At 35.2% G+C, this 24001-nt stretch overlaps 1 protein-coding gene across 1 annotated transcript; it reads right to left on the bottom strand.

Annotated features, from left to right (window-relative positions):
• Positions 1-6506: 6506 nt before the first annotated feature.
• LOC127565481 (fibrinogen-like protein 1) lies at positions 6507-8889 on the bottom strand. The gene is made up of 5 exons (XM_052004133.1): positions 8780-8889; positions 7595-8709; positions 7030-7525; positions 6808-6956; positions 6507-6726 (listed from the first exon to the last, which is right to left on the bottom strand). Exons 1-3 carry the CDS (start codon positions 8858-8860, stop codon positions 7417-7419), a joined length of 1305 nt encoding a protein of 434 aa, XP_051860093.1. The 5' UTR covers positions 8861-8889; the 3' UTR covers positions 6507-6726; positions 6808-6956; positions 7030-7416.
• Between the last annotated feature and the right edge of the window lie 15112 nt (positions 8890-24001).

The raw sequence follows: 24001 nt of genomic DNA, 5'->3' as shown, positions 1-24001 counted from the left end.
CAACATGCTGTTGCATAGCACAACAGCGGCAGACAGACAGGCGCCTGGACAGCTGAAAAGGTAGCTTGTCGGGCAGACAGACAGATGGACAGACGGACAGATAGACAGACAACTGGACAGATAGACAGACAGTTGGACAGAGTCGATGGAGTTTCACCTGCATACGAAATATTTACATGAACAACTGATGAGGGGGAAAGTTCAATGTGACATAACAAATTGTTTAATGCCCTAACGTTGAGTTTACATTTACATATTATCTTTCGGTTCGCATTGTTATAACTTTATCAGCTTTGAAATATGAAAATGGTCAAATTTTGATGGAGCAGTGTTTAGTTGTGGGTTTTATGAATATTTTAATTTTTATTTGCTTTAGCATGCTTTTTAGGAACTCCTTTCTATAAAAATAAATGTATCTTTTAATTTTCATCTGTTTTAGAAAATTACTTCTAAACCCTATTTCAATTATTCTGCTGATCTAAATTTTCATCTCAATTATGCAACTTGGCTTCCAATTTACTATTATATTATTTTAGTCACATTAAACGCGAAAACTTAAAAACTTAATTTAATAACATATTTTTTATTTTACTCTTTTGTTTTAAGTAGACTATAAAGTCGACTTTGAAGAAAGAACTTAAATAAGATCTTAAATAGTCGATGGCTCAAGCAGCCAGTACTCTCTTTATTGTATAATTAAATAAAGTATTTAATACTAAATTCAATATTAATATAATAATATATATATTGTACGTAAAAATTTTATTATTTGAGGATAGAATTTTACTATATCTTGATCATATTAGAATAAAAAATTTTAATTTAAATAATGAAAAGTCTTGGTTTTTTGTTATACTAATAATTTTGGAAGAAATTTCTTAAGTTATTCTATTTTGTTTTCAGTAAACTATTTATTATAATGTGATTACATAATACAACGACATCACCTTGCATAATTTTTATCTATTTCTGATTTTAGTATTTTTTTTAAGTGTATAAGAGAATAAATATTATTTAGTACAAGTTGCACTTCTAAATTAGGTGACTGAAGAGTAGAAAATGCATTGCATGTATTAAGTTCATGTTATAATATTATTTAAACCATTTATTATTATTCTGTTTGCATTAATATATTTTCCACGAATATCCAAATTTAGATATTATCAAAGTAATAGTATTTTTAAATTTCACATCAGAAGCTTTTCAATTACTAGATTTCACTATCCACAATTTTATGAAAAGTAATCGAATTTTTTACTTTGCCAGCAAAATATAAAAAAGCATATTTTAAGGAGCATTCCAAGCAGCTATCTACGCAGCGCCATAAACGTATGCTGCACCCATTTCGTCTGGCTTTTTGCTTAAGTGAAATTCGAAAGAGTGCGAACGAAGAAGAACTGACTCAGAATCTGGATCTGTGTGTGAATGTATTTCTGTATGTATGTGTGTGTTTATGGGCCAACTATAATACCTTTTGTTTTACAGGGTATGTGCATAATAAAAAACATTTACAGTTCAATGCCGAGGGTCTGACTTCAATGGAGTTGCAATAAAAAGCGTGGAATTCGCCATTGCAATAAAATAGAAACAACTGCGCCTAAAAACCACTCAAGCATACTTTCCCCGGTCGAAAGTGTGGGTGTGAGTGTGAGTGTGAGTTGGTTTGCCATAGTCAAAAGTTACAAATGTGCGCCGTGAGTGAATGCCATTGATCAGACAGTGAGACGTGGCAGTGAAGCAGAGCGGAGCGCGGGGGGCAGTGGCTAGGTAGCAAAAATAAAGTCGTAAACCTGAAATAAGCCATCAATGGCATTAAAACCCAGTGACGGTGTCGCCAACGCGCTGCTTTTACAGCTAAAATCCAACACTCCAATCCGAAGCCCTCAACTTGCCCCAGCTGCCTGCCAGCCAGGCTCTTTGCTTTAGCTTTTGCTTTAGCTGTAGCTGTAGCTGTGTGTTTCATTTGTCAAAGTGCTTGGCGGCACTCTTCGAGTTCTTTTCAGCAATGACTGGCACATTTTTTTTTTGTGCTGCTGCTTCGTTCTTTTTCCTGGCGCTGCTGCTTTTGACTGCGGCTTTTACGTATGAGTAATCTTATAGGCGGGCGGCGTGCATTACTCATACGCCGCATGTGCTCGCCAAAAATCACAGTCAGGAAGCACGGGCTCACATTTAAAGTTTGCTGATTACACAGCAAATCATATAATTTCGTTGTTGATTTTTGCCCTGTCTCTCCAGTGTGTGTGTGTGTGTGTGCGTACTTTCATGGCGTCATCTTATTTAAAAATCAATATTTGCGGCATTACGTGTGCGGCATATTAATCATACGCACCGCTGTACCAAAAAGAGTCCACTTTGTGTTGCGTTTCGCCACTCAACTCTCTCGCTCTTCCTTTACGTTTCTAATAACCAGGAAAGTAAGCTACATTCGAGAGTGATCGACTGTGAGATGCGTGGTACCGACTTTGAATTAAATCAAAACAATTTTTATCTTATTGCAACTAAAATTTCAGGAATCTTAAACACTATAGTTATTATTGTATGAAATAACATTTGACTTCAGCTTCAAAATTACGCTTGTTTTTCAATTTTTGGCAAAAATGTGAAACAAACTTGATCTGAGTGCAAAAAAAAAATATATTATATCTTCATCTCGTATAGTTTTTAAGATCTAGGTGTTTATTTAAACGGACAGACAGACAGACAGACGGACAGATGGATATGGCGATATCGTCTCTTTAGCGTTGGATATGCCTACTTCTGCCTGTTACTTTTATTTCCTGGTAGCACAAAGTTATAATACCCTTCTACCCAATGGGTAACGGGTATGAAAAGAAAACTTTCGCTGCCAATACGTGTGCGGCTTTGAATTGGCCACAGCGTCAGTTGGACTCCCCGCTGGGAAGTTATTTGAATATTACCTAGAGTTACAACTGGGAGAGCGACACTTGCACCTAGTTATAATAAGCAAACTTTTCACGCGGCTTAAATGAAAGCAAAATTAAGTTGAAGTCAAGACTTTGCTTTCAACTCGAAGCGGGAATATGCATGTGTTGTGTGTGGGGCGCAGTGTTTGCATTTGGGACACAACTTGATATGGCTAAATGAAGACATTAACTTGGCGCTGGGCGAGGGCAGAAATGTTTGCAGCATAACCTGCAGCCAAAGCTGGTTGCATAATTGCCATGGCCGCAAATTAGTTTTATGCCGTGCGCGGCTTGGAGCTGCTGCTGCTGGTTCATCTGGTGCCTGGCCAGGCTGAAAACTACTCCTACAACCAGGCAGGCGAAGGCAAGTTGCCCAGACTCATAAATGTTTGAACAGGGCGCTGCCACAGACGCGCCGCAGCTCTTTGTGTTGCAAGAATAACGCTTCCGGTTTGGCAGATATTCAACATGGTTGCCGTTTACTTTGTTTTCGTGCTTAGTTACTTGTTGTTTTTGTTGTTGTCGAGTTGCGTTTTTGTATGCATATTAATTGGATTATCTAACGTGTGCTCACACACACATACACATACACATACGTACATATATGAGTGCTAGTCACGTTAATCTCTGGGGGATCAGCGAGTCCTGGCCATGCAATTGTTGAAAAAGCATTTGCGCAAACAATGCGCTTGGGGGCGACTGCTGACTGCCTTAAGAGAGCGAGAGCGAGCGCAAAAAGACGCAAAATCAACATTAGATGCGGCCTGTTATCCTCCTTTCTCCCTCCAGCTTTTTTTTACTGCATAAATCAACGCACGGCGGGGGAGAAGTGAAAGCAGATACGGCAATAACAGCAGCTGCTGTTGCTCTCGCTCGCTAGCTCAGCCTGGCAGCTTGTCTAAATATTTATACAATGCCAATGTAAATTAAAAAACAAAGAAAGAGAATGGGCAACAAGTTGAAAACATTGTTAACAAATGCAATGGCTGAGTACGAGAAAAAACACGAGGTAGCATTAGCAAAAATAGAGCTTACATGGCTGACTAAATGCTCTGTAAACTAAAATTTTAGTTGACTAATTTAGCATAATTTAGAAATCGTAAAAGAGGCTAACTTTTGAATTCTATCTATAAAGAAATATAAATGAATAAATAAGGAAAAAATCCATACAATAAATCAATATAAAAATAGAATAAATAATTAAATATAAAATACAAATTAAAAGCAAAATAGGAAGGCAATTGAAACTTTTTTCAAGAACAATTGTTACTATTGTTTTTAATTTTTGGTATTATAGTATTACAGTATTATAATATTGTAGTATTATAGTATAATAGTATAATAGCATAATAGTATAATAGTATTATGGTATTATAGTAATATAGTATTATAGAATTATAGTATTATAGTATTATAGTATTATAGTATTATAGTATTATAGTATTATAGTATTATAGTATTATAGTATTATAGTATTATAGTGTTATAGCATTATAGTATTATAGTATTATTATTATTATTATTATTAGTAGTATTATAGTATTTTAATATTCTAATATTTTAGTGTTTTAGTATTTCAGTAGTTTGACATAATAGTATTTTAGTATTTTGATATTTTAGCACTTTTATTAGTATTTTGATTGTCTGAGTCTAACAATAAGTGATGAAGTTTTAATATCAATATATAAGAATTATGAAAAATACTATATTCCATTTTGCTCTTCAATGTCAGTAAACTAATTTATCGTTCCCTATTAGGTTTAGCTAATGCTGTTCTTGTGATTTCAGTATTCAATTATTTTTAAGACTAAACTTTTTTCATCACAGTTTAGTTAGTCAATCGACTTCCTCAAAGTTAGGGCATTCTGTGTATGTGAAGTCATTGTAGCGTTAACTAAAGGGCTGCGCAGACAGACAAACAGAATCAAACAGCCTCAAATACTAGACGCCAAAACATAGGCCGCTGTTGTGGACAGGCATCATTAGGCTGTCCGTTGTGGACTAATAAACTACAGAGTGTGGCACAGAGCAATGGGAAAGTATGGGAAAGACACTGATGCAGAGTTGTATGCGGCGTAACTAAGCCATGAACGTAGAGAACACACTCACTCTCACTCTGGTCCTCCTGGTCCACCTCGAGGATTATACAAACCGAGAAACAAGTAGCTTAAAAACGCTTGCGGCATCTGGCTCAGGTAACCAAGGGAGTTGAGTTCGTGATTCCGCCACTGCCACTGGACACCTGGTTACCTGGAATCAAAAAGGGAACACCTGGACACCGACAAATATAAAAGGGGTGCTGCTGCTGCTGTTTTTGTTGACTTCACATATTTGATGCTGCGTGGCTAAATTAACAAATAAATGGCATGTTGCCGTATGTCCTTTGTTCAGCTACGAAGAGTTGAAGTTGGAATTGAAATTGGAGTTGGAGTTTTGTGCGTTGATTTGCTTCGCTGCTTCTTTTGCAATTTCATAAATTCCCCGATTCAAATGCGTAAAATGTGGCCAAGCAACCCCAGGCAACGTTGGATTATTTACCTTTCCTTTCGCATCGTTCTCTCCCCTGCACCACAAAGGAAGCACAGTAGAGATGTGAGTCAACACGAGAGTCGAGCATTTCGTGTCCTTTTTGTATTTGACCACAAACAACATTGCACTTGCCTTTGTTGCATTTTTGTGCGTCTGACTTCCTGCCAATCTCGATATCTGTCTGAATTCATTCTCTTTCTACCTCTCTGCTCTGCTTTTATGAGCAATGCATATGTGCTAGAGAACCTCAACTGGCAACTGACTTGACTCAATAGTCGAAAGCGTAGCGTAGTTATGACTTTGTCACAGCAGCAGACACCGAATAATGTATGAAATATTTAATTAAAATCCTTGAGTTAATATTTATACTAAAATCAATATTGGCAGAGCAAACTAATAATGGTTTATCAAACAGGTACGGTGGGGCATTTTGTGTGTGAAACGAGTGCACACATTCAAGTTAAAGCTGCAATTTTGTGCTATAAATTTGGTATAAAAATTGTATTTTTAATTGCGAACTACAGGATTTGGTCTGACTATTGATATATCTAAATATTGTCGTCCATATATTTAAAAAAAAAGTAAACATTTTCTAATATTATCAATAACTTCTATGACAGTCTTTATGAAAATAAAATTAGATGCGTACATTTATTGCTTTTGTTTTTAAGAAACTAAACTTTAAGTTACTTAATTCGTATATATATAAGATACGATTTTTAACCGAGAGCACAAATATTAAAATTTCTCTACAATACGTAAGCTCATATATTTTAGGAATATTTTTAAAATTTCTAAATTTAAGTAAGGATTTTAAAACACAGTATTTCTTAAACATATTAAACTATTAATTGAAGATGTATTTTAAAGATTACTAGTTCATCTTACGTAAGCTATAATTGTGATTTTATGATATATCATGATATATTTATACCCGCTACCCATAGGGTAGAAGGGTATTATAACTTTGTGCCGGCAAGAAATGTATAAAGTATATATACATATTCTTGATCAGCATCAACAGCCGAGAGAATTTAGCCATGTCCGTCTGTCTGTCCGTCCGTATGAATATCTAGATATATCTAGATATCAGAGACTATAAGAGATAGAGCTATAATTTTTGTTCGACAGCATTTGTTATGTTTGCATGCAGATGAAGTCTGTTTCAAATTTCCGCCCCAAAAACTGACAAAACTCGAATAACTAGCGTAATTTTAAAGCTAAGGTCGAATTTTTCTATATTTAATAATAACTATGGTCTTTGGGATTCCTGAAAATTTGGTTGCGATCAGATAAAAATTGTCAAAGTTATTGAAGAAATATTGTTGTATGGGCAAAAAAGCTTACTTACTTGGGGTATATATTGAATGTAGTAGCATATCAATATACCAAATATACGATTTGGTATATTCTACACCGTAATATTTTGCTTTTATTCAAAATGGCTAGCTGGTATTTCGCAGTCGAGCACACTCGGCACAGTTTCTTGGTCGAATTCATCTGTAAAATAAGAGGAAAATTAATATACTTATAGCACCCACTATAATACACTGATTTGTGTAATTATTATTACCTTTTCATCAACTAATGTTGCAAAAACATAATATGTTATGTATTATTAGTAACATTTATGTTTAGATAAGAAAGGAATATGTGAAGATCATTTCCTAAATTACATTAATATTCAACGCTCGACTGAAAGGATATATACGGGATAATCATTCATAAGTTTACCGACTTTTAAGTATTTGCACCTCTATAGCATCTAAAAATTTAAAATTTGCTACATCAAAATATACAATAAATGCATTAAAAACTGATCTATTTCCATTCAAAAAATAAATCGCTGCATTAGATAGTCGGTCGTTTTATTTTTCATAACGCAATTTCTTAATGCACCAATTATATATAAATGATTACATAATTGAGTCAAATATGGGAATTTCAGCTTATCAGTTTATCACTTCTTTATCGCTTCTTTGGGGCGAATTAGCATCTTAACTTCCTTAAGTACAATGAACTTATAGTCAAACCAAAGTAGATCTGGCCCATATGGTGCATTTAAATAACTGCATAAGAAACAACAAAAATCTATAATTATATACATACCTTCGAAAATAAAAATTTGAAATATTTACCCACGAGTACAATAATTGTACCACCAGCCACTTTCATACAAGTCTGCGCAATTATCATAATCATTTTTGTCGTTGTCGTGATCGAATGTTGAGAATTTCATGTTTTCAGACTTTCTAATGTCATCAAAAATACGAGTTCCACTGAATTCACCCAAACTCAGTGCATATCCATTATATTCATCGGATATTTTGAAGTCGTCATAGCGAGCGTAGTACGTTCTTCCATTCTCATCAACCAAATGTATGTAAAGTTCGAAACGCTGCAAGCTCGTGATACGATGTATTTTCTCTAGACCAAGAAAGAAATCACTTTCAAAAGAACCGAAACCTTTGCGATACGTTGCCCAATCCCTATTGAAATTCTCATCTCCCCCAACTCGTTGTTGTATTACAATCCATCCAGGTCCAGCTAACTGACTATCGCACAAAACATTGAATAAACCTATGCCAAAAACATTGAGTTGATTAACTCCTGAATATTCTCCGAAAGGGATGCATGTTGTGGGATTTAATTTATTAAGTTCAGATTGACTTAGCTTAGTTTCAATTTCTGTTAACTTCAATTGAATCTCTTTCTGTTCTTCTCTAATGTTCTTTGATGTGCTATTTAATTTGTTAATTTCTGAACGACTTAACTGAATATCATTTTCATGATTAATTAATATAGATTTACTCTTCTCTAATTCTAATTCAAGTGTTCTCTGATGTTCTGTGTTATTTTTAATATATTCATCTTTTTCAATTAAACTAGAATTAAAAGATTTTAATTGAATTTGACAATTTTCTAAGTATGTGGATCTATCTGTTAGTTGTTCTTTTAATTTAAGAATAATATTTTGTTGTGAATTAATTGTAGATTCAGATTTATCAACTTTATTTTGACACAATTGCAAATCGTTGTCCCCTTTGATTACTTTGTTTTTATACTCATTTAAAAGAGCTGCCTCCTTCATGAATGTTTCATGAATTCTTACAATTTCATGATATTTTTCCATAAGATCAGAATTTAATTCACTTATCTGCTTTTCCTTAGTTTCACTTTGTTCTAACTTATTTCTGACCTGTCTAATAATATCAAGCAAAGGCTTTACAGTTCTTTGGTCTGATTCATACGGCTGATAGGAAAAAAAAGGAATACACTTTAATCACTCTTTATTCTTCTTAGTATTATGTCTTTGATCTCACTTCATCTACAGTTGTTGTAGCCACCAAGAATATTTGAAGGACCATCAGTAACAAAACTCCGTTAAATTTTATTCCGTCCATTTTAAATGTTTCGACTGCCCGCAAACAATATGAATTTGGAACTGAATATTTCATTAAAGTCAGTGCAGCCGATGTGGATTCCGCTCAATAGATCTGAACGAGAGAGGTCACGTAATGATAACCTAGAGTCTCGGCCTAGATTCTCTGTCGGCAGAAGAGATTTCAATGTCGGATGATTGTCTGGACCTTTTTTTAAATTCGAAAAAATAAATAAAATAAAAATATAAGAAATGTATAGCATCAACATTGTTTTCAATTTCTTTCAGTCGCGTGTTGACATTGGGGTCAATCTCCGAAGTACTCGAAATTATGCCCGAATACTTTGAAAACGACAATGGAATGAATTTTTATTAATACATATGCTGACAACTATTTTCTTAGCAAATTTTAAAACAACTTGATTAAGTTAATAAGAGTATAATTATATCCGAAGGGTTTTATAACTTTCTGCCGGCAGGAAATGTATGTATCAGGTAGAAGGAGGCATCTCTCCACCATATAAGGTATATATATTCTTGATCAGCGCCATGTCCATCTGTCCGTCTGTCTGTCTGTCCGTATGAACACCTACATAAATCTCAGAGACTATAAGAGATAGAGCTATATTTTTCGACAGCATTTGTTATGTTTCTACGCAAATCAAGTCTGTGTCGTGAATTTTGGTATACATATTATATATAGTACAATAATAGCTATGGTCTAACTATGATTCCTGAAAATTTTGTTGCGATCAGATAAAAATTGTCGAAGTTATTAAAGAAATACTTTTGTATGGGCAAAAACGTCTTCTTACTAGAGCCTGGTATATTTTGCACTCTATAGTATATCTTGAATGTAGTATCATATCAATATACGAAATATATAATTTCATATATTATTAGTATTTTGCGGTATATTCTGTTCGTATATTTTGAAAATAATACAGCAATATTTTGCTTTTATTCAAAATGGGTAGCGGGTATCTCACAGTCGAGTCTGCTCGACTTTCATACTTGTTTTAAACAAAAAATATGTTTATTAATTACAAAATATATTTTTCACAACTTATATGCTTTCTAACTTGATTTACTACGAAAAGTCAACTATTTTAGAATTTAATTAGCGCATGTCGAAGAAAAACATATGTTTTGTAACTTTGGCTGTTGACTAAATGGTTTGCTTAATCCTTGACCTGATCCTTAATATTTTTTTTTCTTTTTGGGCATGTGTAAACAAATTCCTTATTGATTGCAGCGTTGTCAGCAAATTTGTTCACCTGAAGCCAATTGCTGTGGCAGTGCAAGTGGCATGCAGCATGAAGCATGAGGCATGTGGCATGTGGTTTGGGGGAGAGGCAAGTCATTCGGACAACTTCTCAATTAAATTAAATGCAAGTGGCGGGAGAAGCCGAAGAGAGAGAAAGAGAGAGGGAAACATGCTGAAGAGAAACAGAGTTGAAGGCTGCAACTGAAACTCTTTAGTCATTCGGGCGCTATAAATCTCGTGCTGTGAAACTTTTTTAAAATTAAATGACACAAACACACACATACACACACACTCTCACTCTGTTACACAGAGAGTAAAGTGCATAAGTGTGCGTGCGTGCAAAATGCATTTAATTTGCAGCAAAGTGGCTGTCGGGCCTCCAATGTGGACTCTGGCCAGGCATGGGCACAACTACAGCTCTGACTCTGACTCTCTCTGACTCTGTGGCTCCAGTCGTGTCGGCACCGTCAGCACGCCAGCTCAGCTCCAACTCCCAGCTCCAAAACTTCAGTTTCAGAAGCAGCGACAGCGATAGAGGCAGAGACAGCGACAGGAGCAGCACAACGGGCGGGCGGCTTTTAAAATGATAAAAGTCGCCGCTTGTCGCGACAACGAGACGCCGACAAAGCGGCGTAAATTTCAATTAAATGTGAAAGCAAAACAAATTTTAACTTTACTCGAGAGTTGGACGAAAAACGTGTCGCTGCTTTGGCTGCCATTTATTGGCCGGTTGCGTTCATGCGACAGAATATTTTGTGAATTGCATTTGGTAAGAAGAAAGGCTTACAAATAGTAAAAAATCAATCCTGAGATATTAAATGAATGAATATTTGAATAAAACGAAAATATTTAAATACAAAATAAATTTATTGAATTGATTTTCTATTGCAAATAGTAGATTATTGAGAAACTATAATTTATAATTATTGATAATACAATTAAAGGTAAAAATAGTGCAGTGAAAGTTTCTCAATACATATATTTTTTAAATTCTTTGAAAACCCAAATAGCATATAAAGTGGTTCAATGGTATATCAGAAGTAATCTGAAAGCCTTCCCTGGTTAGATTTCGTTGTAAGCTACTATTATAACAATTCATGAATAGAAGGCATTTTCTCTATAATTAAAACATTTTTTAATTTGATGTACATATATGTGATATTTCGGACTAATTAGTAGCTACAAGTTAAATGCAGTAAGATAATGATGATGTCGATGCTATATATAAAATATCTAAAATAGTATATTATAACTGTTTTTAAATATAATATAAAAAAAAATTGTCCAAACCTAATTATTGGGACGTCGTTTATCATACTTTTTTTTTAGGAAGAACTGAAATAAATAAACGAAATACTTTCTTTGACTTTATATCACTTATTCTTGGTGAGTTTGAACAATAAGTATTTTTCCTTAAACAAATATATTAAGACTAAAAGCTCATGTGTCTTAATTAACATAAAAAGCACAGAAAAGCAAGTAATGTTGCTTAGTTCCGTGGACAATTATCTGTTTGTGATTTCAAGCAACGCATGAACCTCAAATACAAATGCGAATATGTGAATATGTATGTTATGTGTGTGTGTTAGTGTGAGAATGCGAGTGTGCGTGTGCCTAAATGTAATTGTGAATTCCATATTTCAATGTGATTGTGTGTGTGTGCATGTAATTGCCATGACTCTCACGCTGAATGTCTGCGAATGTGTGCGTGTGTGTGTGTCTGTTGTAGCTCTTGTTGTTTTTGCGTTTGTTATTACAACAATTACTTGAAAAATACTCCGATATCAGCGGCAGCGTCGACAGCGCCAGTAAAATTATTTAAATGCTTTTGTGCGGGGATTACAAGTGAAAACACACGCACACACACATACGCGCATTTCGATGTGTACTCTGAAGGATACACACTTAAATGGGGGGAGTAGGAGGAGGAGGAAGTGGGGGCAAGGCCTTGTTATACAAACACAAAAACATATAACAGCTCCCATTATGATGCAGCTATAGGGCTAATGGGGGACTGAGTGTGTGTGTGTGTTGGGGGCTGTGCAGGGGGCGTGTCATGCATGTGCGTATGTGCGTATGTGTCCGTCCCTCTGTCTGGCTGAGTTCCGGGCTAGGCCCCGGCGCGGCCGACAGACAATTTGGTTTAATTGATAGTTGGGATAATGTAATTATAGACAATTGCGTTTCATGCGAAACCGATTTGCTGCTGCTGCTGCTTCGATTATAATGAACCTCCCTTCACTCTCTCTCTCACACAATACTCAAGTGATCATCTGTGTGTGTCTGTGATTCACTGCAACTGCAACTGCAACTGGAAAAAAAATGTAAAAAAGAGTGAGAGAGATTGACCAAGTGGCGGCCACTTTTGTAGATAAAGTGCGGCCAAGTTGAGAGCTGTTAAGTTGTTAAACATTGGGAAGCCCTCGATGACAATAATGGTGCTCCATTGAATAAACCAAACATTCACTTCCAACCACACACACACACCCAAATACCATGACAATGTAATAAGTGTGCAATGATTGTGCTTTAGCGTTTGCAGATTATCAGCGAATTGAATGCGTCGCAACCTGTGTGTAACTTCGGTAATTAAGTGTGCAATAAACAACCTCTTGGCTTCGTGGAATTCTTAATAATGAGCGTAATTTTTCTAGGAAATTTGTCTAGGAATTCACTTTTGTTCACAAGGTAAATACAAGAGACAATAGCTAAGAGGGCATTGATTTTGAAACGTATGACGGCTAAAAGTCCTCAGGCTAAAGGGTAGCTGGAATGTGATATATATGATGGCTATAATATATGATTTCTGCATAAAATCACAAACAAATGACTTTAAATTAAAGACAACATTAATTAATTAAAGTTAAATAAAATCAGAAACAAAAGACTTTAAATTAAAGACAACATTAAATAATTAAAGTAAAAGTTTTCCAAAATATTTAGCTTAAAAATATATAATTTTAAATGAGAAACAAAAACTTTAAGTTAAACATAATACCAAATAATTCAATTAAAGCTAAAAATTCTCTAAAATTTCTAGTTTAAAAATAGATAATTTAATGAAAAAAAGCAAACAATATTTGAAATTAAAAAAAATGTTTTTGTTTTTTGCGTAGTATAAATATTGAAAGCGAAAAGTTCCCTTAATCAAATAGTCGAAAATAATCTTGTTTAAAAGTAATATGGTATAAAGTGTGAAATTTGTGCTGTTAGATATTTGATTCTCTCATAATATTTTCATAGGAAGTGAAGGACTAATTTTAAATGAAATAAGGTTATTTTATGGAAAGTTCTTGATGAATTTTCAAAAAAGAAGTTATTAAAAATTTCATAAGCGTTAGCAAGAGTTACCAATAAAAAACGTGATTATTGTTATTCGTATACTTAATATAAATATGGAATGTGAATAAATGAATCTTGGAATTGAATGAAAGTAACCTTTGCATAATTATGAGAACTATGACAAATATAGATTGTGAATAAATGAATCTTTGAATTAAATGAAAGTCATTCTCACAGTTGAACAAGGCGTTAAATTTTAATTTAATTTAATGTATGAAAAATATGGATTGTGAATAAATGAATCTTTGAATTGAATGAAATTAATTTTCACAGTTGAACAAGGCGCTAAATTTTAATTTAATTTAGGAAACTAAGGACTGAATAAAGATTATTATTATAAGAAACACAAATAAACAGTAAGAGACTTAACTTTAAATATATTTTCTTCAGTGCGATAAAAATTTGTCTAAAGAGCATTAAAATATATTTTTTTCTTAAGTAAACACACAGTGCAAAGCAAAAATGAATGATGAAATGTTGTCTGATAAAACTTAAATTGTATTGTGATAAACAAAGATGAGTAACGCAAAAATAAATAATACTAATTGTTTTGTATTATGTTTCTCTTTTCGCTTATACCCCACTGCAACATTCCGCCTTTCCAGGGTAGCGAAAAGAATGTGTCGCGCCACAGAGTCCGTTGGCGTTGGCCATTCAGGCGGCTCAATCAACTGTCGCTAATTGGCAGCATGGGGGCCAATGGGGTCAATGGGGCCACAGGTACATGCAATTAATTATGGTCATTTTCAGGTGTGCATCCACTAAACCCCCAAAGCAGCAGCAGCTGGAGTTGGAGTTGCAGTTCAACTTGGAGTTGGAGTTGGAGCTGCATAAGTTGGAGGCAGGCAGTTTTGCTGTTTGGAGCTGCCGTTTGACGCCGCGATGCCTGTCAAATGAACGGTGGCTAAATAACAAAGCGGCGCCGTTTTGCAATGACTGTTGCATACTTTTGTGCGCGACTGTAATGGAGTGCGTGGAGCTGGGAAATTGCATTGAAAATGCGCGCAAACAAGCGCATAAACGTTGTTTCCCTATCCCCCTTGGGTTGAGGGGCAACTACGAGACAAATGGAAACAAATGATGAGGTTTTTTTTTTGGATGTTACTCTTTGTTCTTGTTGTTGTTGTTGCTGGCGTAAAATGGCGCCCAATTGGCAATTGTCGCTTCCGGCGGCTGATTGGCTGCACCAGGCCAAATCGAAATGGACAGAGGGCAGAGAGAGAGAGAGAGCGAGGGCAAAAATAGTGTGAGTGCAGGTGGAATGTGGCAAGAGACAACGCAGCTGGAGCTGAAGCCGGAGCCGGCATAATGTGCATCCGTATCGATGACAATCACCAAATCGTGCTTGCCAAATGCACACCAACAACAACAGCAACAGCAACACAAACAACACATAAATAGCTGCTGCACATTTGCAGTTGGCAACCAGACATTGTGGCGGCTTTTCTTGATGCGTTTTTATGATGGGGCTTTTCTCCTCCTCCTCCCCTTCCTCCTTTTTGGATGCATGCAACTGATTTGCGGCCGTTAAGTGAAAATTTCATTGTAAATTGAGTCTGGCATTTAAAATATTTCTCAAAGGCTGCAAATTGACTTCAAAAGGCATTTTTTTTGCAAGCCATCACTTTTGCGTAGTTTTCGCCTTTTGCCCAGGCATCTCACGCGGCATCGCGGTAAATGAGTCGTAATTATTTTCCATCGACTTTTCCGGCATCGCGGAAAAAAAAGTGTGGAAGGTGAACGTTTTAACAAGTATATTTGAGTATAATTAGTTTAAATTGCATTTAAAATTCGTTTGCCGGTAAGTATCGATGGATTAATGTTTAAGTAAAGAGCGAAAAACTTATTGCAATTCGTATTTATAGATTAATGTTAAAGAAGCTTATTTCAAGTTGTTGATCATCTCATCGCATAGATAACGCAATTTTGAACATAGAGTCACGATTTTTAGTACAATCTAGATTTTTTATGATTCTTGAAAATTTGGGTGTAATCAGATATAATTTTAAGAAGTTTTTTAAGAAATCAATTTATTTCCAAATAAAACTCTTACGTCGGTTCTTAGCTGGTTTTTGTTGGAAATCTGGTATATTTTGCACTCTAAGGTATATTTTTAATGTATCCCGATATAACAATCTGATATGTTTTGTTTATTTATTTTTAATATAATAAAATAGATTGCTGCAGTCGGGTCTTAGCTGGTTCGCTTGACAATCTGGTATATTTTGTACTATATGGTATATTTTTCATTTGTAACAATATAACAATCTAGTATATTTTGTATACTATATATATATTTATGTATATCGGCATACCAAATATTGCATTCGGCGTATTTTAGTATTTTTTGGTATATTATTTCGGCATATTTTAGAAAAATTCCACACTGTTTTTCTTTTATTTAAAATTGGAAGCGAGTATAACACAATCGAGAACATTCGAAAGTAGCCTTCTGACTTGTTTATAAAGATATTAATTGCTAAATAAGTTTTCATATTTTCAGTTTGATTGAAAGTGAATTCAATAGGCATAGATACTTTAAAAGATTTAATAGTTGCTGTTCAGGTATATTTTAAAAATATAGCTAATTTAATTCTTTAAGGGTTATCATTTGATTAAATCGTAAAGACACTTAAGTAAAGTCCAAGCGCACCTAATAGAAAAAATGCATAAAATTGCAGGCTGCGGTATAATGAATTTAGCTGCAAAGCTGGGTCTATCGACACACCCTGTTAAATTTGTGATGGAGGAAGTTTAAGAAGACTTTTGAAATACAGATTCAATGCAATTTTGAAAATTATACGTAAAAATATATTTTTGAAGACTAAAAAGTTCTGAAATTATAGAATTTAGTTCTTGAAAAGAAAAATAAATAATTTAAAGTCTTTTCAGTGCAAATGTTGTAATTTCCTTTCTCTAAAATTCTACTTTCTCATTGAATATATGCTGCATATACTTGTAAACTTTTGATAGATTCTTTGTATTAAATTTCATTACAAATTTTTATACTATTTTACTACTATGTCAATCTTCGTGTAAAGGATATTTTTCGGGCAATCAATCTCAGATGTTGTTTTGAATTTGCAGTTGTTGTCTCATTTTGTATTGAAGTTTACCGTGCTTAAGCAGGCAACGCTACTAATAAAATTAATCAACTTTAATGCACTTTAGGCGCCGGCTCGTGCCCCATGTTGAATGGCTGAGATAACAATAAAAGGAATCCGGCCATGCGGCAGACAGTGGCAGCATTGGCAATGGCAAAATGAAGCAGTCGTGGTTGGTAGTAGATGGTGGCATTTGTTCTGCTAATGTTGTTGTTGCCGTTTGGCTGCAGCACTAAATAATTTCTAATAAAATAAAATAAATAATGAACGCAGCCAAGCCAAGGATACGATGCCATTGCAGCTATCCCATCTATATAGATAGTAGAAGAAGAGCTCTTTTCTGGGCTCAGTCTCTCTCTTTTAGGTTCGTCCCAGCTCTGGCCATATTGCGCAAATATTGCTGCAAGCTGCCTTTGGCAATGTGTTTTACTTTTATTGCACTCGAGCCGCCGGGCGCTGCACATTTTTAACGCCAGTCATAAAAAGGGACGAGCAGTAAGCTCGTCCTACTATCCAGCTGTAGTTGCAACTGGAAGCTGCAGTTCCCCGTCTTGGCCAACACTCTACTTCACTTCCCTTCTCCTCCCTTTCTTTCTTTTTTTCCAATTTTAAGGCTGAGTAGCGCACACGGCGTTCGCCAAATGACCGTAGAAATGATTGCTTGCTCGGATTGAGGGCGTTTGGTTGTGGGGCTCCGACTTTGGCCCGAGGTCGAAGCTGGAGCTGGCAACGTGGTTGGGCGGGGTTGAATGGGGACAACTGCGTAACTAGGCAACGACACACAGCAAGGGTCATTGGTTGCTATTGCCCCTGGGGTAACCCGGGTAAAGCCTTCACAGTATTTTCCTCTGTTGTTATTTGCCTCGGCTTATTTGCTAAAAATAAAATCAAACTGCATCCCATCCACGACATAATAAAGGAAATTGCGTGAAAAGCAGCTTCAAGCGAAGCAAAAAAAAAAAAAAAAAAACACAAAATTCTAGCAAATTATAGGCTAAACTATTTTAAGTTTTAAAGATAACACTTCCAAGTTGATCAATCTGATTGGCAATTTTAAATATTTTATATGATTTATTTATGTGATGCTGTAAACAAACAAACATATCTTTTCATTGAGTTTTTATATAAAATATTGATGCACGACAAAAGAAAACATTTTCGTACATTTCATGATTTCAAGTAAAATAAATAAAGTTTTTTTTTGTGGCATTTCCGTTTTGATTGGTTGTCAAACGAGAGCAACAGGGATTAAAATATGAATTTATTGCTTTACAATCACAGTTTATGCAATTCAATTTTAATTCGTTTGTATTGTAGTCTTTAATATTATCTTTAAGAAATCGTGAATGAATTAATCAAATTTTAATGGTGCTAGAAAGATTGTATTTATTTAAAAAGTTTAAGGAATTAACTACTGATTTATCGCTTGATTTATGTAGCGAAAAGTCAATTAGGAGATGTTGAAATATATATTAAAAATGGAACACGCTGCTCTAAAGGAAATAAAATATATAACTATATTGGGATATTTATTTGTAGCGTTTTCTTTACGTTCACAGTTTATACAATAAAGTTGAAATCATATTTTTTTTAGTTTTAAACGACATCCTCTAAAAATCGTTAATAAAGTGCTAAAATTTAAATTTTAAATTTTTCAACTTATTCAAAATAGTAGAAGATGATTATATAAACATTAAAAATAAGACCGTCTAACTTAAATGAAAGGAAATTATATTCGATTGTTTTGTAGAAATTGATAATGATGTTTAAATTTAAATAACATTTGGGCAATGGAATTAACACAAAAAGTTGAGTGAATTAAATCGATTCGAAAGAGTTGTGATGAATGGTAGGTTTCATTATATTAAGTAAATACAATTTTTAGTAGTTTAAAAATATATTGCAAATAGAATTCACTGCTCTAAACTTGCTCGAATGGAAGTGATTGTATTCGTAGTAGTGTCCCTGTCCAGCTGATAAAGTTTCTTCTTGTTTTATTATTGTTTTTGTTGTCAACGCAATTTCAATTTATATTTATGACCTTTTAAAGCCATTTTATGAGCTGCCAACCTCGCGACACACCCTTCGTCTGTCCTTCCCCCGCCCACGCAAGAGTCCGTGCGGCTCATGTTAATGTTATGACGCATTTTGCGATTTTAAAGTAATAAACTTGGGCAATGATCAGGCCATCAAAAGCGGCGGCCATTAAACTGGCAAACTGACAAAGACTTTGCCACCGAGCAGACAAGCAGAGGGAAAACGACGCTTCGCTGTTAGACCCTCAGTCTCTTCAGTTAGTTTTCGGAAATTGGCGCCTTCATTGGGGCCCGGCCTGACATATTGAGTCACATCTATTAATCGTGTGGCAATCGAGTTGCGGGCCAAAGACACTCTCAAGTCGGGGGACTGTCGGAAATGCCTTGCCATCAATCAGCCAACGACTTCATTAGACACATTTGCAGTCGCAGACGCAGTTGGAGTTGAAATCGATGCGAAAGTTGCTGCTTGTTGGTTATTCGTGCCCAATGCGCAGGACAGCTGTCCTGTCAGTTGCCGTCTAATTAGGTAGCCAATTTCAAAATTGCCAGCCTTTTTGGCAACTGTGAAAAAGGTTATTAATATTTGTCAACTAGCCAACTGGCCAACTGGCCAACTGACAACGGGTGGTGTGTGAATGATCCGATTGCAAGCCATAAAATCAAACCAAAAGCGTAAATAATTGAACAATTTTTGCAAATAACCAAAAGTCCCCGGAGAGCGGCCAGACATTAAATAAAGTATTGTATTTGAAACGAGCAAATATGCTGGAAATTATAATAATTGCAGCTGCTTTGAATGGCCATGTGGCGTATACGTAATATTTTTAATGTTATTGTATTACATTCAGTTTAGAAATAAATACTAAAATTGTGAATAAATTTGATTTCATTTAAATTGGTTTGATAGGGAATCACAGTTGCATTACTTAATTCATCGAGTAGAGTATAAAGTTACTGATGTCGTATACTTAATAAAGAAATTATATTATTAAATATCTAGAAACATATTTATATTAATAGCATAGACAATATCTGTTGCAGACTTACTTTTATATTCATTTTGCCCTTTGATTAGTATTTTAGATTGAAATTGACTGAAAAATTCATTGCGTATACTTAATATTTCTTATATTATATATTGAAATATATATTCAAATTGATTGAAAAAATCATTTTAATCATGCAATCCATATAGTCTTGCATTCCTCCTCCAATTTTTAGCTTGTTAACAGGGTATGTACATAGCCCCGAAAAATGGCTAAGCACTTTGTTTACATTGTTAGCTATTTATATCGCCAGCCTTTTGGTTAGAAATCTCTTTTGTTGCCGCCTCCACTTGTGTGTGTTGTTGTCGTCGTCCTTTTGTCTAAGTGTCCAGACGGTTTGTGCGTCTGGCTTGTTGCTTGGCCACAATTCGAATTGTGGTTAAATTGTATTTTGTCGTCTTTGCATTTTTGAGACATTCCTAAACGGTTTGCGTTGGTTTTTGCCACACACTCAACTAAAGGTCTAACATGCTGTCCACTTATTGGCAACTGTCGAGCTCAGCTCTTGCCAAACACTTTGCGGTTTTAATTTATATACAAAACTAAAACATACCCTCCATTTATCCCCCGCACTTTATTTAAAATCGGGTTATAGTTTTAGCTAGCACATAATCCGAATGAGTAAAGTTTTCGACTGTCAGGTGAAACTTTGTTGTTGGGTTGCAACAAGACAAAAGTTTTAAATAAATACACAAATTTATAAAGGAAACTATATGCAAAAATAAAACACCGAGCTCATGTCACTTGAAAATGTATTATATTGTTTGTTTTAGGCGCTTTCGCATTGCATTGCAAAGTGCACAATTCTTTTACTTGGTAATTGCATTCGAGTGAAATCCATTAGATAATTGAAATCGCCAGATAAACGTTTCGATTTGATTCGTTATCGATACGCCAGCAATTCCTTTGACTTTGGCCACACACAAGCCAAGCATTGACGTTTCTTTCACCCTTTTTTTTATTTTCGATAATTGAATAATAAACGTGACGCTGCTATAAACGCAGTTTCCACTTGACATTTTCCATGTAACTTGCTGTCTTTATACTTTGTTTAAAAAGGAAAAAGAGTATATGCATTATATGGGTATTGAGAAATTTTTGTGAAAGTGGAGAATGTATTTATTTTTAACACAATAACGAATTTAAAATTTAAGATCTGCCAGGTGAAGGCAGCTTCATTTAAAGTAGCCTAAAATCATAATGAATAATCAATTTCTTTTAAAATATTTAGTATATTTTATTTTATTTTTTTAATATTTAGTTTCTATAAAATTTGTACCAATTTTTTGCATCGTTTGTTTTTAAAAATACAATATATTTTTATGTAATTTCATTCAAAAATATTGCTATTAATTTCTTTAGAATTTTTATAGATTTTCTACATTGTTTTCTTTATTAAGAAAGCGTATTACGTTTTCGTTAAATCAACACCAGTTTTTCTTTTATATTTTCGCATTTTTTTAACGACACGCTTCACTTGGCTCGTTACAATTTGCCAATATTTACCTGTTCACCTCGCTCACTTGCCCTCTTGCATTTTGAGTTGCATATATTGTGTCGTCGTCGTCGTTGTTGTTGTTCTTGTGCGTTTTAGCCAAAAGCTTTTAGCTGGACGCAATCGCTGGAGCGTATCACTCGTTTGGTTCTGTGTGTGTGTGTGTGTCCTTTGATCCTTGGATCGCTGCATCAAACGACATTTAGCTTGCGCATAAAGTTCACTTCATTGCCAAGTTGTTTTGCCATGTTAACTATATTAGTATCAAGCCATCACCCACTTCGCTTCTCTTCACTTCTCTCCTCTTTTCTCCTCCACCCATTTCATGTCGCTGTCAAAGCTAACAACCTGCCGAGTGCCACATTGATACGACAGTCTGTTTTATTTGATTAACTTGCAAGTTGCAACTCTCGCAAGTTGCAAGTTTCGACTGGCATGCAATTTGCCGCAATTGCTGCAGCTGCACACGACTCTCTGAAATTATAATAACAATCAGTTTGCAAATATGGCAAATGAATAATACAATGACAGAGAGCAAAGGAAATGCTGAAAACCAAAACCAAAACGAAAAGGAAAAGCGAAAAGGAAACGAAAGAATTCCACGCAAATCGCAGGACATGTTGCCGCCTTTTGCGGCATAGACAGATGTCAATCACTTGCTCTAGCTGAGCCCCTCAGACGCGTCATACACGATATGTACTTGGTGCAAGGAGTTTGAGTTTGACAATCCTTGTGGCTACACTGCGATAAATTGTAGACAGGCTCGATAACTTGAGTGCAAGATACTGTACTGAAAATTTACATCTATTTTGACGTTAGACAATAGTCGATATTTTAATAGTTAGTACACTGATTAAATAACTAAAACAAAATGCTCCTGTAACTGGGGTCTACAAAGCCTAATGTCTACTCCGGAAATGCAATTATTCTTACTACATATTGTATTACATATTGTATTGACTTCTTATATGCGCTACACCTTAAACAAAAATCGAATAACAATTGTAATTTTAAAGCCAATTCTGGTAAACAAGAATAACTATAATATTGCCGAGAATTTGATTGTGATCTACCCAAAATTGTTGAAGTTATTTAAGTAAATCTTTTGTTTGGAAAATTACGCCTAGTGCAATAGGGTTTTTTAGAATAAAGCCTTCGGTATATTTTAGTATGTTTGCGGTATGTTATTCGGTAAACTTTTGAATAATACGACAAAGTTTAGCTCTTAGCTCTTTGACTCTATAACTAGTTTTAAATACTGATTTTCAATTCAAAAATTTAAATCTTAATGTGTTTCCTTAAAAAATTTATTTGTATTTTTGGAGCATTTATTCACGTTCACTTGTGAAGTGTTCATATTCTTCAAATAAAGACCTTTAAATAATATAACATTTTATAATACGATCTTACGAGTATAATTTGATATCTTAACGGGTTCATATTATATTGCAGTAATTATATATTGAAAAATACATATTTAGATTTACGTCTAGGCTTCACTTTCTTTTTAGAATCAATGGTAACTATTAACTAACTTTGCAATAAGAAATTAAACGGAAAACTGTATTTTCGTAATACTCTCCGAATATCTGCTCCATTATCGTTAATATTTTCACTCAAACAATAAACACATATAGCTGATATCTAGTGTACTATTTTTCGCAGTGCATTGTGAAGCTTGATTGATTTTTTAGCCGCAGTTTGCCGCTGACTGCGTACTCCACGTTCTCCATCGTGCTCATTCTCCTCGTTGTCGGTGCTGCCAATGCCTGTGGCCGTTGCCAGGCATATCGCGTAATAATAGGGACTCCACCGAATGGCAGACTCTCCACATGCAGCAGGCATAGAGATTGGGTGAGTGAGTGAGTGAGGCACTTCAGCTTGAGCCGCAGGCACTTGGCAGCCCACAGTGGGCACAACAGTTAGCTATTGCCTGCCATTGTTGTTGGGGCTGCTGCTGTTCTAGTTGTTGTTGTTTTTAGCGTTTTGTTTGATATTATCGTCTAGCAACGTGTCTGGCAGACCGCGTGACGTAGGCAACATTGACGCTCACGCACACGAATGCAATGCACTTCCGCTTTCAATCTGATTCTCTTCGCAGCCGTTGGCATAATCAGTAGCAAAAATTTGACACGTTGCACAGCACAAACAAAAAAATGTGAAAAAAAGAAATGCGTTTGGCTTAGTCCTTTAGCACCCATTGCCAGCGGCTTTCCGCCTTCCTTTTTCCCACTTTTTGATGTTTGCTGTTAACGTTCATTCCAGTGCCATTTTCTTCTGTGCGTATGTGTGTGTGTGTGCATGTATTTGCATATCTGTTTTTGATTTTTGTCGCTCTTGGCGTATATTCAATTTGACGTCGCTCTCGACGACGACGATGTTCCCAGCTTCTGCTGCCTGCTGTGCAACCATGAAATCAATAAATCTGCTCCACTGTTTGAATCCAATTTATCACTTTGCAGACTTTTCGCGTTACCTTTTTTCCCCTATTTTTTTTTTGTATTTTACATGCCACGCCCCCACAACGTTCAATCAGGCATTTATGAAGTGGCAAACAGGCGTCACCGATTGGCGGCTTATCCGCGCCAATGTGCAATACAACTTCATTAGCTAACGCGTCGTATGAGTAATGTGTTTGTCGCCCTCCACCGCCCATTTAGCAATTTCTTATGCAAACCTAATGCGAATGATGCGTTGCAACCACACTCACACACACACACCGATACAATGGCAACGCCTTCGCCTTGGCAATCGATCAATAATGAAATTTAGTAAAATATTCCAGCGCACAACAAAAGGGGCAAAATCGCGTTTGGCGTTTAGTCCTGCGGCGCATATTTTGCAGCTTTTGTGTGTGTCCTTCCGCATAA

The sequence above is a fragment of the Drosophila albomicans genome, chromosome 3 (genome assembly GCF_009650485.2).
Source record: "Drosophila albomicans strain 15112-1751.03 chromosome 3, ASM965048v2, whole genome shotgun sequence".
Classification (NCBI taxonomy): Eukaryota; Metazoa; Arthropoda; class Insecta; order Diptera; family Drosophilidae; genus Drosophila; species Drosophila albomicans.
The sequence above is the reverse complement of the archived record's forward strand: the minus strand, read 5'-3'. Positions and strand labels throughout refer to the sequence as shown.